The sequence below is a fragment of the Anguilla rostrata genome, chromosome 9, assembly GCF_018555375.3.
Source record: "Anguilla rostrata isolate EN2019 chromosome 9, ASM1855537v3, whole genome shotgun sequence".
Taxonomy (NCBI): domain Eukaryota; kingdom Metazoa; phylum Chordata; class Actinopteri; order Anguilliformes; family Anguillidae; genus Anguilla; species Anguilla rostrata.
The window spans coordinates 51,353,940-51,370,463 of record NC_057941.1 but is presented as its reverse complement, the minus strand read 5'-3'; the positions used below and the strand labels follow the sequence as shown (position 1 = coordinate 51,370,463).

The window sequence follows — 16,524 nt, the reverse complement described above, 5'->3', positions numbered from 1 at the left end:
AAAATTGAGCAACCACCCCTTGCACTTTGAGATGGATCTGCCCGGTGCCACGAAACAGTGGCGGGCCAGCAGCTGAAGAACTATCAGCTTACTCCTCAGTATAGGCCAAGGCGAAGGAACGTGAATGCTGAATAGTGGACAGTGGACCAGTGAGCCTGGTGCAGGCTTGAGCAAGTACCTTGCTCAAGGGTACAACGGCAGTGTCCTTACCCGGGAATCGAACCTGCGACCTTTTGGTTACAAGCCCAGTTCCTTACCCACTGTGCTACACTCCGTCCATGACTTAGGCTATGCCTAATGAAAAATCTTATAATTTACATTAATAATGAACCAGCTTTTGCAAACTAATCCGAGGCCGTTAGGCTGAGCTTCACCAAATTCATCATTATGAAACTTGGCACACGTGCAAGATTTGCATCTGAGGTAGCATGCTAAATTTGGTGACCTTTCACCGATAGGTCGCACTGCAAGAGGAAAATGAATAAAAATACCTCCAACTCCTCAATTGCTTGACCAGTCTGGTTGAAACTTTGCATGCTGTCTTGTCATCAGTCTCCCATTGAATGTACAATGATAAAGTCATATCTACAAAAATACGGCCACCATCAGCCAATCAGCTGTCAGTCGACATGACACAGTCTTATAAATAGATGATCGTCCTAAAACTTGTATGCATGTTGACTTCTACGATTGGGAATACCATGTAAAATCTTGGGGCAGAAACTAAAAATATTAGTACCCTATGTGCCCCTTCAGCTTAAAAATTCATAATTATCGCATGCTGCTTAGACCACATTAATTACCACTTGCAGTTATATTAATAATAATTGTTTCTGTACTCCATAACGCGTGCCCATTTTATTAATGGTAATTATTCTATTAATTTTTTTTTTTGGCGTGTCACTATCTGAATGCTGGATGTAACTCCAAAAAATAAACGTCCAATAAACATCCAAATCACATTTCACAGCACAATGTTTCAAGCTCACGCAAACATACACAAACCTGAAATAGTCACAGTTATGCCATAGGCCCAGTCCTGAGAATGAGGCTCCAAACAAAGAAAGCAATTAATAAATTAATAATCCCAAACAAGGAGCACAGAATAAGTCTCTATCATGACGTCATGTTGCATGCATATCACATGAGGGTTTTTTTTTTTTTTTTTGTGTTCTGTTCCCTTGGTGTAAAGTTCTGTGTCAACACTCCAGGATATAAGAATCACAGCGCATGCTTTGTCTCACCACAGTCTTTTCCAACTGAAGTATCATCAAGTTCCTGGACATACATCTTCTAAAAGAGAAACATTGAAGTACATTGCTTTCCTAATAGAAAAAGAGATCTCCTAAATGAGAAACGGATGCATTGACCTTTTTGGTCTGTGCAGTTTGCCGAAAAATATTGGTAAGTATTAGCTACGCCTTAATGTAGCCTTCATTAATTTATTTCAAAGAGCTGCCATTTTCTGCTTAGCTTGAAGCGCATGCCAATTATTCTAAATGAAACCTGAATCTAAAATAATTCTAGATATATACTGCATCAAAAAACTTTTCCTTAGAGAATTTCTGAAAAAAAAAATGCATAAAGTAAAATATTTTAGTGTAAAATTTTTTTTAGGGATATTGTTCATCATTAAGCTCTCATTGTAAGGTTTCTATGTGATTAAACTATCAGAATATTCTATTAAAACTGAAGGGTACAGTGATACAAACGTAACAGAAAAAGATGTAGAGATGTAAGGAGTATGAAACATGATTGTTAGGTGTTATGCAGAGCTGTGCTAACAGAGAACCTTTGAGGGTCGGGTGCTCAAAGTGAGAAAAGAGCAGAATAAACCAGGTAAAACTGCTTTAAGACACATAGGTATTATACAGAATAAAACTCAACTATTTTAATTGATTAACTTTTGTGAAAAGAACAATAAAAATAGAAATTGTAATTTTTTTTATCAAATCAAAGGAGCACAAAGGGATTAAGCTGAACGTCCTAGGGTTCCAAGCCCATCCCCCCCGATCCCCCCCCCCAAGATTGTAACATGATTTTGAGTGTTCTATAACGTCACAAATTGCTCATTGAAAGTATGAAAACATAGAGGTGTTCAAACATATTTTTTCAGTCACTGATCAATGGATTGAATGAAGCCTTAGACTGTTATCTTTTGTTTGATTTTTTTTATTTTCTTGTTTGAGACGTACAAGATACATTCATTCAATAATGAGCAATTGTTAATAAATCTAGGCTTCCGCGGATTCTGTAGCTGAGTATTTTCTGAAGCACACATTGTAAACTGTGTCGTGTTTCAGGAATTCATTACTTTAGGATAACCTATTTCTTTACTTTCAGGTCTAAAAGGACTGGTTTTTCAGGGGGTGAGAAACGGCGAGAAGTAAACAAACCTGCGATGAGCCCCTTGAATTCAACCTCCTTTATTAACGCGACTATTGTGCGTCCTGATTTCTTTGTCATAAGTGGTTTTGAGGGTATTCCACACGCGAACTACTACTATGTGTTCTTATGCTTCGTTTATGCTGTAAGTGTACTGGGAAATGCTTTTGTCATGTTTGTGATTTACACAGACCACAGTCTTCACACTCCAAAATACATTGTCGTTTTTAATTTGGCTTTGACTGACCTGTGTGGAAGCACTGCAGTTGTTCCTCAGATGATTGACACCTTGCTGTTTAAATCACATTTAATCTCCTACGAGGCCTGCTTGACTAATATGTTTTTTGTTTTTGGGTGTCTCAATATGCAGTCTTTCACCCTCATGTTTCTGTCTTATGATAGATTTGTAGCTATATGCCATCCGCTTAGGTACCATGAGATTGTGACTAATAAATCAATGTTGGTGATCACAATCATATTATGGATTATTGCAGGACTGGTTATTCTCGTAGCTGTGCTTTTTATAAACAGATTGTCATTCTGCAAATCCATTGTGGTAAACAGCTTTTTCTGTGATCACGGAGCCCTGACACTATTGGCATGCGATGACAACCCTCCAAGTGCTGTGATAAACGTGCTAGATTCGATTATAATTCTCTGGTTTCCGGCACTATTTATCACATGTACATACATCTGTATAGCCAGAGCGTTATTTAAAATTGCAGATGCTTCTGAGCGCGTCAAAGCCATGAAGACCTGCACCTCTCATTTGATCTTGGTGAGTGTGTTTTATTTTCCTATATGCATCACCTATGCAATGGGCTCAGCCATACCACTGAACGCCTGGATAGTTAACATGTCTCTGACTACTGTCTTGCCACCAATGCTGAATCCAATCATTTACTCTCTGAAGACAGAGGAATTCACAGAATCCATTAAAAAGCTATACAGAAGAAACAAGATAAACTTTGCTGTAAGGAATAAATGAATAAATGTTTTAATCACAAATGACTGACTAGCAATTTTGACTGTTCATTTTTTTGAACTCTCCACTCAACTGTGAACTGTAAGAGCAATTAAATTGAATCCAATAAACCGGAACACAGTGATTAATATAAATATCAAGCAGTTCAATAAGTACAGTATAAATAGTGCTTTTTATTAAACGGGTAAAATGTACAAAAACATGTTTGAGGCACTCTCTTTCAATAGGAGTATATAAGCCTCAAATGTTTTATTTTTCATTGCGACTCACTTTATAGATCAATTAAAGCAGTTAATTGCACAAATAAAACACCTCACTTGGTTTCTTAGGCCTAAAATTGTTTCTGATTTTAAGGTAGAAAAGAAAGCCAGCAGGCACTGCAGACAGAACTGAGGATCACTGTACTGAGGAGTAAACATCCTAAGGGAGCTAAGGCAACCCACAGTGGCATTCACAGACACTGTGTAGACAAACGCTTAGTCACGTCAGACATGTTAAACAGTTATTACAGACGCCCTCTGTGGAAATCTCAATAGTGAATGCCAAAGAGGAACATTAAGTCCTTGAAACATTAAGTTTCACTGCCTTTCTAGAAGACCATTAAGAACCCCATCACTAAAGCCCGCCATTTACATTTACATTTTTAACAAAGTTTTGTTATAAAATAAGCTTTCAGCGAAATGTAATATTTTGGTTACGATAAAAACCTAGATTTAAATAAACGCTAAATATTACATTTAGAACAGAAGATTTATGCTAAATATATAAATTGAAACAAGATTTGTGGTAAAACAAATAGTAAGTTAAATGACAAATATAGGAATTAATAAAAAAAAGGTTAAAGAATTAAGATTTTAATTAACTATATGTATTTTACCAAATATTTGCTTCTGAAAAAATAATGATATAAGCAAACTATTTCTTTTTTATAAATTATTTATTTTTAAAAATCTGATTCAAAGCTCAAGTTGTATATTCAGTCTGTATATTTTTAGCTTGTAAATTAAAAGGTTTATTTTTAATGTCTGTAAAATTTGAGATAAAAGACTGAAATCAAGCATAAATCAATCGCCCAATCAATTGCCGGACCTCACTAATGCTCTTCTGGCTGAATAGTAGCAAATTCCTGCAGCAATGCTCCAACATCTAGTATACTGCCATCCCAGAAGAGCTGAAGTAGTAAGAGCAGCAAGGAGTGTACCGACTCCAAATTAATTCCCATAATATTTCATGAGATGATGGATGTCAGGTGTCCACGTACTTTGGCCATATAAAGTATTTGGGGATTCAGGCTTGGTGTTTCCTCTGTTTCTGTTTCCTTACTGATCTGCAAACGTCCTTGTGAGGTCTCTGCAAACCGCACTACACAAATAAAACTGAAGTGAAATTGAACAACGACCCCCTGGTGCACCTGGAGATGGGTCGGCCCAGTGCCACAAAACAGTGGTGGGCCAGCAGCTAATGAACTATCAGCTTAGTCTTAAGTATAGTCAAGGTAATGTGAATCCTGAATAGTGGACAGTGGACCAGTCAGCCTGGTGCAGGGGGGCAAAACCATGGTGGACCTGGAATGGAAGGAGCAGCAGCAAGCAAGGGGATGTCTATCTGTAGGCTCTGGCTGAGTGGGTGCACTTGGAGGAGCCCCCGCAGAGAGGGGAGCAGTGACAGTCCCCACCAGAACAATGTAAGTGGTGGAGAAAGTGGAAGTGGCTCTGCATTAAGGGGCAGCCCATGGCCGCAGGAGCGAGGAACCAATTGGAGGTGAAGGGGTGTGGCCCATCCAGGCACCAGTGAGAGAGCATGAGGACCAGTTGTGGCTGTATCACGAGGCCCTGGAACATCAGGGAGCAGGGAAGTCCTCCAAGGCTGGTTCATCTGGCCCGGGATGGGGGGCAAACATGAGCAGCCGTTTGACAGGCTTAGCAATTGCTGATCATCATGAAACTTGATGCATATATTGACCTCTTGACATGGTGTGAACTTATACATTTTGGGATCAGTCGACCATTAGGGGGCACTATTTCATATATGAAAGTTTTCAAAGAGTATAAGCATCTTTGACTATGCTTATTGGGATATCAAATGCATCATCATGAAACTAGGCATACATGTGCAATATTTGCATCTGAGGCAGCATGCTAATGTTGGTGACCTTTCACCGATAGGTGGCACTGCAAGAGAAAAATGAATAAAAATACCTCCAACTCCTCAATTGCTTGATCAGTCTGGTTGAAAGTTTGCATGCTGTCTTGTCATCAGTCTCTCATTGAATGTACAATGATGAAGTCATATCTACAAAAATATGGCCACCATTAGCCAATCAACTCTCAGTCACACCATGTTGCATTAATATCACATGGGCATTTTTTTTGTGTCCTGTTCCCTTGGGTGTAATGTTCTGTGTCAACACTTAGGGATATAAGAACAACGATGAACACTGTGCCTCTCCACAGTCGTTTCCGACTGACCTATCATCAAGATCAAGGACGTACATCTTCTGAAAAAGAAACATCGAAGAACGTCCGATTCCTAATATGAAAAGAGGTCATCTAAATGAGAAACGGATGTACTGACATTATTCATCTGTGCAGTTTGCAAAACAATATTGGTAAGTACTAGCTACTCCTTAATGTAGTCCTTAATTTATTTCTTTCAAATAGTTGAGGTTTTCTGCTTAGCTTAAAGCGCATGAAAGTTATTCTAACAGCAAATTGAATCTAAAACAATTTCACCATCTTTTAAAAAATCTATCGGAATATATTGCATCAAAAAACTTTCCCTTTGAGGATTCATCATTAAGCTCTCTGACACATTTCTGTTGCGATTAAACTATCAGCATATTCTATTAAAACTGAAGAGTACGGTGATACAAACGTAAGAGAAAAAGATGCAGATATGTAATGAGTATGTAACATGATTGTTAAATCTTCTGCAGAGCTGTGCTACAGAGACCTTTTGAGGGTCAGGAGCTCAATGTGACAAAAGTGTCCAATAAGCCAGGTAAAACTTATTTAAGACACCTAGGTATTGTACAGAACATAATTTACCAAAATGAATGAATGAACATTAGTGACAGGAACAAAAAAAATAGAAATTTTAATTTTTAAAAAATCAAATCAAAGGGACACGTTGGGCATATAGGGCAAAAGGTCTATCTGCTTGGGTAGCGAAAGCCCCCTTACACAAAAACAGGTTACCTACTGTAACATGATTTTTGTGTGTTCTATGAAGTGACAAATTGTTCATTGAAAGTACGATGTACTTTTCATTCACTGATTAATGCATGGAATGAATCCTTATAATTCCATCGACTGTTTATTTTTTGGAGACACACAACATGCATTGAGTCAATAATTTAATAATTTCTAATAAATCTGAGCTTCTGCGGTGTCTTTATCTAAAACATTTATAAACGGCACATTGTGAACTTTGTTGTGTTTCAGGAATTCATTTCTGTCGGTTAACCTATATTTGTTTGTCAGGTCCTAAAGAACTGGTTTTTCAGGGGGTGAGAAACAGCGAGGAGCAAACAAACCTGCGATGAGCCCCCTGAATTCAACCTCCTTCATTAACGCCACTATTGTTCGTCCTGAGTTCTTTTTCATAAGCGGTTTTGCTGGTATTTCCCATGCAAACTACTACTATGTCTTCTTGTGCTTTGTTTATGCTCTGAGTCTACTAGGAAATGCCTTTGTCATGTTTGTGATTTATACTGACCACCGTCTCCACACTCCAAAATACATTGTCGTTTTTAATTTGGCTGTGTCTGACTTGTGTGGAAGCACCGCAGTTGTTCCTCAGATGATTGACACCTTGCTGTTTAAATCACATTTAATCTCCTACGAGGCCTGTTTGACTAATTCGTTTTTTGTTTTTGCTTTTATTACTATGCAATCTTTCACTCTCACAGTTCTGTCCTATGATAGATTTGTTGCTATATGCTTACCACTGAGATATAATGAGATTGTGACTAGTAAATCAGTGTTGGTGATCACAGCCATTATATGGATGTTTTCAGGATTTGCCAATCTATTATCTGTGATTTTTATCAGCAGAATATCATTCTGCAAATCCATTGTGGTAAACAGCTATTTCTGTGATCTTGGACCCATACAACTTTTGGCATGCAATGACAACACTCCAAGTGCTGTGATAAACTGGACACATCCTGTTATACTTCTATGGTTTCCGGTACTTTTTATCACAGGTACATATATTTGTATAGCCAGAGCGTTATTTAAAATTTCAGAAGCCTCTGAGCGCCTCAAAGCCATGAAGACATGTACCTCTCATTTGATCTTGGTGGGTGTGTTTTACTTTCCTATTTGCGTCACTTTTGCAATGGGCTCCAGAATTAACCAGAACGCCAGGATTATTAATACATCTCTGGGGACCGTCTTGCCACCTATGCTGAATCCAATCATTTACTCTCTGAAGACAGAGGAATTCACAGAATCCATTAAAAAGCTGTACAGAAGAAACAAGATATGCTTCGTCGTAAGGAACAAATGAATAAATGTTTTAATCACAAATGACTGACTAGCAATTTTGACTGTTAATTTTTTTGAACTCTCCACTCAACTGTGAACTGTAAGAGCAATTAAATTGAATCCAATAAACTGGAACACAATGATTAATATAAATATCAAGCAGTTCAAGAAGTACAGTATAAATAGTGCTTTTTTTAAATGGGTAAAATATACAAAAACATGTTTGAAGCACTCTCTTTCAATAGGAGCATATAAGCCTCAAATATATTTTTTTTTCCATTGCGAATCGCTTTATAAATCAATTAAAGCAGTTGATTGCACAAATAAATCACCTCACTTGGTTTCTTAGGCCTAAAATGGTTGCTGATTTTAAAAGAAAGCCAGCAGGCACTGCAGACAGAACTGAGGATCACTGTACTGAGGAGTAAACATCCTAAGGGAGCTAAGGCAACCCACAGTGGCATTCACAGACACTGTGTAGACAAACGCTTAGTCACGTTAGACATGATAAACGGTTATTACAGATGCCCTCCGTGGAAATATCAATAGTCCATGCCAAACAGGAATATAGTCCTTGAAACATTAAGTTTCACTGCCTTTCTAGAAGACCATTAAGAACCCCATCACTAAAGCCCGCCATTTACATTTACATTTTTAACAAAGCTTTGTTATAAAATAAGCTTTCAGCGAAATGTAATATTTTGGTTACGATAAAAACCTAGATTTAAATAAATGCTAAATATTACATTTAGAACAGAAGATGTATGCTAAATATATAAATTGAAACAAGATTTGTGGTAAAACAAATAGTAAGTTAAATGACAAATATAGGTATTAATAAAAAAAAGGTTAAAGAATTAAGATTTTAATTTATATGTATTTTACTAAATATTTGCTTCTGAAAAAATAAAGATACAAGCAAACTATTTTTTATGAATTATTTATTTTTAAAAATCTGATTCAAAGCTTAAGTTGTATATTTAGTCTGTATATTTTTAGATTGTAAATTAAAAAGTTTATTTTGAATGTCTGTAAAATTTGAGATAAAAGACTGAAATCAAGCATAAATCAATCGCCCAATCAATTGCCGGACCTCACTAATGCTCTTCTGGCTGAATAGTAGCAATTTCCTGCAGCAATGCTCCAACATCTAGTATACTGCCATCCCAGAAGAGCCAAAGTAGTAAGAGCAGCAAGGAGTGTACCGACTCCAAATTAATTCCCATAATATTTCATGAGATGATGGATGTCAGGTGTCCACGTACTTTGGCCATATAAAGTATTTGGGGATTCAGGCTTGGTGTTTTCTCTGTTTCTGTTTCCTTACTGATCTGCAAACGTCCTTGTGAGGTCTCTGCAAACAGCACTACACAAATGAAACTGAAGTGAAATTGAACAACGACCCCCTGGTGCACCTGGAGATGGGTCGGCCCAGTGACACAAAACAGTGGTGGGCCAGCAGCTAATGAACTATCAGCTTACTCTTAAGTATAATTAAGGTAATGTGAATCCTGAATAGTGGACAGTGGACCAGTGAGCCTGGTGCAGGGGGGCAAAACCATGGTGGACCTGGATTGGAAGGAGCAGCAGCAAGCAAGGGGATGTCTATCTGTAGGCTCTGGCTGAGTGGGTGCACTTGGAGAAGCCCCCGCAGAGAGGGGAGCAGGGACAGTCCCCACCAGAACAATGTAAGTGGTGGAGAAAAAGGGAGAGGCTCTGCATTAAGGGGCAGCCCATGGCCGCAGGAGCGAGGAACCAATTGGAGCTGAAGGGGTGTGGCCCATCTAGGCACCAGTGAGAGAGCATGAGGACCAGTTGTGGCTGTATCACGAGGCCCTGGAACATCAGGGAGCAGGGAAGTCCTCCAAGGCTGGTTCATCTGGCCCGGGATGGAGGGCAAACATGAGCAGCTGTTTGACAGGCTTAGCAATTGCTGATCATAATGAAACTTGATGCATATATTGACGTCTTGACATGGTGTGAACTTGTACATTTTGGGATCAGTCGACCATTAGGGGGCACTATTTCATATATGAAAGTTTTCAAAGAGTATAAGCATCTTTGACTATGCTTATTGGGATATCAAATGCATCATCATGAAACTAGGCATACATGTGCAATATTTGCATCTGAGGCAGCATGCTAAATTTGGTGACCTTTCACCGATAGGTGGCACTGCAAGAGAAAAATGAATAAAAATACCTCCAACTCCTCAATTGCTTGATCAGTCTGGTTGAAAGTTTGCATGCTGTCTTGTCATCAGTCTCTCATTGAATGTACAATGATGAAGTCATATCTACAAAAATATGGCCACCATTAGCCAATCAACTCTCAGTCGCACCATGTTGCATTAATATCACATGGGCATTTCTTTTGTGTCCTGTTCCCTTGGGTGTAATGTTCTGTGTCAAGACTCAGGGATATAAGAACAACAATGAACACTGTGCCTCACCACAGTCGTTTCCGACTGACCTATCATCAAGATCAAGGACGTACATCTTCTGAAAAAGAAACATCGAAGAACGTTCGATTCCTAATATGAAAAGAGGTCATCTAAATGAGAAACGGATGTACTGACATTATTCATCTGTGCAGTTTGCAAAAAATTATTGGTAAGTACTAGCTACTCCTTAAGTAGTCCTTCGTTTATTTCTTTCAAACAGCTGCCGTTTTCTGCTTAGCTTAAAGCGCATGACAGTTATTCTAACAGCAAATTGAATCTAAAATAATTTCACGATCTTATAAAAAATCTATCAGAATATATTGCATCAAAAAACTTTCCCTTTGAGGATTTCTGAAAGAAATGTAAAATATTTCAGTGTAAAAACTATTCATAGATACTGTTCATCATTAAGCTCTCTGACAGATTTCTGTTGCGATTAAACTATCAGCATATTCTATGAAAACTGAAGGGTAAGGTGATACAAACGTAACAGAAAAAGATGTAGAGATGTAAGGAGTATGTAACATGATTGTTAAATCTTCTGCAGAGCTGTGCTACAGAGACCTTTTGAGGGTCAGGAGCTCAATGTGACAAAAGTGTCCAATAATCCAGGTAAAACTTATTTAAGACACCTAGGTATTGTACAGAACATAATTTACCAAAATGAATGAATGAACATTAGTGACAGGAACAAAAAAAATAGAAAATTTTAATTTTTTAAAAATCAAATCAAAGGGACACATTGGGCATACAGGGCAAAAGGTCTATCTGCTTAGGTAGCGAAAGCCCCCCTACACAAAAACAGGTTACCAACTGTAACATGATTTTTGTCTGTTCAATGAAGTCACAAATTGTTCATTGAAAGTATTATGTACTTTTTCATTCACTGATTTCATTCAAATCTGAGCTTCTGTGGTTTCTTTAGCTAAAACTTTTTTAAACGGCACGTTGTGAACTTTGTTGTGTTTCAGGAATTCATTTCTGTCGGTTAACCTATATTTGTTTGTCAGGTCCTAAAGAACTGGTTTTTCAGGGGGTGAGAAACAGCGAGGAGCAAGCAAACCTGCGATGAGTCCCCTGAATTCAACCTCCTTCATTAACGCCACTATTGTTCGTCCTGAGTTCTTTTTCATAAGTGGTTTTGCCGGTATTTCCCATGCAAACTACTACTATGTCTTCTTGTGCTTTGTTTATGCTGTGAGTCTACTAGGAAATGCCTTTGTCATGTTTGTGATTTACACTGACCACCGTCTCCACAGTCCAAAATACATTGTCGTTTTTAATTTGGCTGTGTCTGACTTGTGTGGAAGCACCGCACTTGTTCCTCAGATGATTGACACCTTGCTGTTTAAATCACATTTAATCTCCTACGAGGCCTGTTTGACTAATTCGTTTTTTGTTTTTGCTTTTAACACTATGCAATCTTTCACTCTCACAGTTCTGTCCTATGATAGATTTGTTGCTATATGCTTACCACTGAGATATAATGAGATTGTGACTAGTAAATCAGTGTTGGTGATCACAGCCATTATATGGATGTTTTCAGGATTTGCCAATCTCATACCTGTGATATTTATCAGCAGAGTATCATTCTGCAAATCCATTGTGGTAAACAGCTATTTCTGTGATCTTGGACCCATACACCTTTTGGCATGCGGTGACGACACTCCAAGAGCTGTGATGAACTGGACACATCCTGTTATAATTCTATGGTTTCCGGCACTTTTTATCACATGTACATACATCTGTATAGCCAGAGCATTATATAAAATTGCAGAAGCCTCTGAGCGCCTCAAAGCCATGAAGACCTGCACCTCTCATTTGATCTTGGTGAGTGTGTTTTATCTTCCTATATGTATCACCTATGCAATGGGCTCCACCATTCAACTGAACGCCTGGATAGTAAACATGTCTCTGACGACTGTCTTGCCACCAGTGCTGAATCCAATCATTTACTCTCTGAAGACAGAGGAATTCACAGAATCCATTAAAAAGCTGTACAGAAGAAACAAGATACACTTTGCTGTAAGGAATAAATGAATAAATGTTTTAATCACAAATGACTGACTAGCAATTTTCACTGTGCTCATTTTTTTGAACTCTCCACTCAATTGTGAACTGTAAGAGCAATTAAATTGAATCCAATAAACTGGAACACAGTGATTAATATAAATATCAAGCAGTTCAATAAGTACAGTATAAATAGTGCTTTTTATTAAATGGGTAAAATGTACAAAAACATGTTTGAGGCACTCTCTTTCAATAAGAGTATATAAGCCTCAAATAATCTTTGTTATTCATTGCGACTCGCTATATAAATCAATTAAAGCAGTTGATTGCACAAATAAAACACCTCACTTGGTTTCTTAGGCCTAAGATGGTTGCTGATTTTAAAAGAAAGTCAGCAGGCACTGCAGACAGAACTGAGGATCCCTGTACTGAGGAGTTAACATCCTAAGGGAGCTAAGGCAACCGACAGTGGCATTCACAGACTCATTATAATTCATATTAATAATGAACCAGCTTTTGCAATCTAATCCTAGGCCGTTAGGCTGAGTTTCACCAAATTCATCATCATAAAACTGGGCATACATGTGTAAGATTTGCGTCTGAGGCAGCATTCTAATTTTGGTGACCTTTCGTCAATAGGTGTGACTGCAAGAGGAAAATAAATAAGTCATGCCACAGCCCTGATCCTATGAGTGAGGCTCCAAACGTAGATACAAACAAACCATTTATAAATAAATAATCCAGAACATGGAACACAAAATCAGTTACTATTGTTGCGTCATGTTGAATTAAAATCACATGGGCGTTTCTTTTGTGTCCTGTTCCCTTGGTGTAATGTTCTGTGTCAACACTTAGGGATATAAGAACAATGAACACTTTGACTCTCCACAGTCATTTCCAACTGAACTATCATCAAGTTCAAGGACATACATCTTCTGAAAGAGAAACATCGAAGTACGTTGGATTCCTAATAGGAAAAGGTCTTCAAAATGAGAAAAAGGATGCATTAACATTTTTGGTTTGCTCAGTTTGCAAAAAAAATTATTGGTAAGTATTAGCCACACCTTAATGTAGCCCTTCATTTAATAATTTCAAAGAGCTGCCTTCTTCTGCTTAGCTTGAATCGCAGGGCAATTATTCTAACTGAAAACTGAATCTAAAATAATTTCACCATCTTTCAAAAAATGTATCAAAATATATTGCATTTGAAAACTTTCCCTTTGAGGATTTCTGAAAGAAAATGTATGATGTCAAATATTTCAGTGCAAAAGCTATTTATAGATACTGTTCATCGTTAAGCTCTCTTTGTCAGATTTCGGTTGCGATTAAACTATCAGCATATTCTATTATAACTGAAGGGTAAGGTGATACAAACGTAAGAGAAAAAGATGTAGATATGTAATGAGTATGTAACATGATTGTTAAATCTTCTGCAGAGCTGTGCTACAGAGACCTTTTGAGTGTCTGGTGCTCAATGTGACAAAAGGGTGCAATAATCCAGGTAAAACTGATTTAAGACACCTAGTTATTGTACAGAATATAAATGAACAAAATGACTGAATGAACATTAGTGACAGGAACAATAAAAATAGAAATTCTAATATTTTTTATCAAATCAAAGGGGCACGTTGGGCACATAGAGCAAAAGGTACATGTGCTTGGGTACCGAGAGCCCCCCTACACATAAACAGGTTACCTACTGTAATATGCTTTTTGCGTGTTGTATGAAGTCACAAATTGTTCACTGAAAGTACGATGTACTTTTCATTCACTGATTAATGCATGGAATGAAGGCTTATAATTCCATCTATTGTTTTTTTTTTTTTTTGAGACACAACATACATTGATTCAATAATTTAATTTCTAATAAATCTGAGCTTCGGCAGTTTCTTTAGCTAAATATGTTATAAACGGCACATTGGGAACTTTGTTGTGTTTCAGAAATTAATTTTTGTAGGCTAACCTATTTTTTATTTTCAGGTGCTAAAAGTCAATTTTTTCAGGGAGTGAGAAACCGTGTCAGGAGTAAACAAACCTGCGATGAGCCCCCTGAATTCAAATTCCTTTACTAACGCCACTATTGTGCGTCTTGAGTTCTTTTTCATAAGTGGTTTTTCCGGTATTCCCCACGCAAACTACTATTATGTGTTCTTGTGCTTCGTTTATGCTCTGTCTCTATTGGGAAATTCTTTCATCATGTTTATGATTTACACTGTCAACTGTCTCCACCGTCCAAAATACATTGTTGTTTTTAATTTGGCTTTGTCTGACTTGTGTGGAAGCACCGCACTTGTTCCTCAGATGATTGACACCTTACTGTTTAAATCACATTTAATCTCCCACAAGGCCTGCTTTACTAGTATGTTCTTTGTTTTTTGGTTTCTCTCTGTGCAGTCTTTCACTCTCACTGCTCTATCCTATGATAGATTTGTTGCTATATGCTTTCCACTGAGATATAATGAGATTGTGACTAGTAAATCAATGTTGGTGATGATAGCGATATTATGGATTTTTCCAGGAATGGCTGTTATCATGGCTGTGATTTTTATCAGTGGAGTATCATTCTGCAAATCTATTGTGGTAAACAGCTATTTCTGTGATGCTGGAGCTGTACTACTTTTGGCATGCGATGACAACCCTCCAAGTGCTGTGATAAACTGGACACATCCTGTTATAATTCTGTGGTTACCGGTACTGTTTATCACAGGTACATATATCTGTATAGCCAGAGCCTTATTTAAAATTTCAGAAGCCTCTGAGCGCCTCAAAGCCATGAAGACCTGCACCTCTCATTTGATCTTGGTGGGTGTGTTTTATCTTCCTATATGTATCACCTATGCAATGAGCTCCACCATTCAACTGAACACCAGGATTGTGAACATGTCTCTGGCGGCTGTCTTGCCACCAATGCTGAATCCAATCATTTACTCTCTGAAGACAGAGGAATTCACAGAATCCATTAAAAAGCTTTATCGAAGAAACAAGATAAATTTTGCTGTAAGGAATAAATGAATAAATGTTTTAATCACAAATGACTGACTAGCAATTTTGACTGTGTTCATTTTTTTGAACTCTCCACTCAACTCTGAACTGTAAGAGCAATTAAATTGAATCACTGGAACACAGTGATCAATATAAACGACAAGCAGTTCAATAAGTACAGTAAGAAATAGTGCTTTTTATTAAATGAGTAAAATGTACAAAAACATGTTTGAGGCACTCTCTTTCAATGGGAGTATATAAGCCTCAAATATATATATATTTTTTATTGCAAATGGCTTTATAGATCAATTAAAGCAGTTGATTGCACAAATAAATCACCTCACTTGGTTTCTTAGGCCTAAAATGATTGCTGTCTTTAAGGAAGAAAAGAAAGCCAGCAGGCACTGCAGACAGAACCGAGGATCACTGTACTGAGGAGTAAACATCCTAAGGGAGCTAAGGCAACCCACAGTGGCATTCACAGACACTGTGTAGACAAACGTTTAGTCACGTTAGACATGATAAACAGTTATTACAGATGCCCTCCGTGGAAATATCAATAGTCCATGCCAAACAGGAATATAGTCCTTGAAACATTAAGTTTCACTGCCTTTCTAGAAGACCATTAAGAATCCCATCACTAAAGCTCGCCATTTATATTTACATTTTTAACAAAGCTTTGTTATAAAATAAGCTTTCAGCGAAATGTAATATTTCGGCTACGATAAAAACCTAGATTTAAATAAATGCTAAATATTACATTTAGAGCAGAAGATTTATGCTAAATATATAAATTGAAACAGGATTTGTGGTAAAATAAATAGTAAGTTAAATGACAAATATAGGTATTAATAAAAAAGGTTAAAGAATTAAGATTTTAATTAACTATATGTATTTTACTAAATATTCGCTTCTGAAAAAATAATGATACAAGCTAACTATTTATTTTTTATGAATTATTTATTTTCAAAAATCTGATTCAAAGATTAAGTTGTATATTTAGTCTGTATATTTTTAGATTGTAAATTCAATCTGAAAATAAGAACTAAAAGATTTATTTTGAATGTCTGTAAAATTTGAGATAAAAGACTCAAATCAAGCATAAATCAATCGCCCAATCAATTGCCGAACCTCACTCATGCTCTTCTGGCTGAATAGTAGCAAATTCCTGCAGCAATGCTCCAACATCTAGTATACTGCCATCCCAGAAGAGCTGAAGTAGTAAGAGC

At 37.3% G+C, this 16,524-nt stretch overlaps 4 protein-coding genes and 1 long non-coding RNA gene across 7 annotated transcripts in view; 4 read left to right on the top strand and 1 right to left on the bottom strand.

The window, feature by feature from the left end:
- LOC135264112 (uncharacterized) overlaps window positions 1-16,524 on the bottom strand; it is a 247,325-nt gene that overhangs the window by 78,663 nt on the left and 152,138 nt on the right. Inside the window, exons 3-4 of one of the 3 annotated variants that reach the window (XR_010332602.1) lie at window positions 10,063-10,156; window positions 8,827-9,739 (exon numbers count right to left, since the gene is read on the bottom strand). The exons of the other annotated variants lie outside the window; for them this stretch is intronic. This is a non-coding gene — a long non-coding RNA (uncharacterized LOC135264112). Of the gene's footprint in view, window positions 1-8,826; window positions 9,740-10,062; window positions 10,157-16,524 lie in introns of those variants that run through there. 3 annotated transcript variants of the gene reach the window in all.
- On the top strand, window positions 2,351-3,421 carry LOC135262495 (olfactory receptor 51F2-like). The gene has a single exon (XM_064349512.1). It carries the CDS (start codon window positions 2,402-2,404, stop codon window positions 3,371-3,373), a length of 972 nt encoding a protein of 323 aa, XP_064205582.1. The 5' UTR covers window positions 2,351-2,401; the 3' UTR covers window positions 3,374-3,421.
- Window positions 6,863-8,092, top strand: LOC135262494 (olfactory receptor 1E16-like). The gene has a single exon (XM_064349511.1). It carries the CDS (start codon window positions 6,911-6,913, stop codon window positions 7,880-7,882), a length of 972 nt encoding a protein of 323 aa, XP_064205581.1. The 5' UTR covers window positions 6,863-6,910; the 3' UTR covers window positions 7,883-8,092.
- Window positions 10,314-12,882, top strand: LOC135264105 (olfactory receptor 1E16-like). The gene is made up of 3 exons (XM_064352765.1): window positions 10,314-10,472; window positions 10,851-10,915; window positions 11,314-12,882. Exon 3 carries the CDS (start codon window positions 11,372-11,374, stop codon window positions 12,341-12,343), a length of 972 nt encoding a protein of 323 aa, XP_064208835.1. The 5' UTR covers window positions 10,314-10,472; window positions 10,851-10,915; window positions 11,314-11,371; the 3' UTR covers window positions 12,344-12,882.
- Window positions 13,755-15,325, top strand: LOC135262532 (olfactory receptor 1E16-like). The gene has a single exon (XM_064349547.1). It carries the CDS (start codon window positions 14,354-14,356, stop codon window positions 15,323-15,325), a length of 972 nt encoding a protein of 323 aa, XP_064205617.1. The 5' UTR covers window positions 13,755-14,353.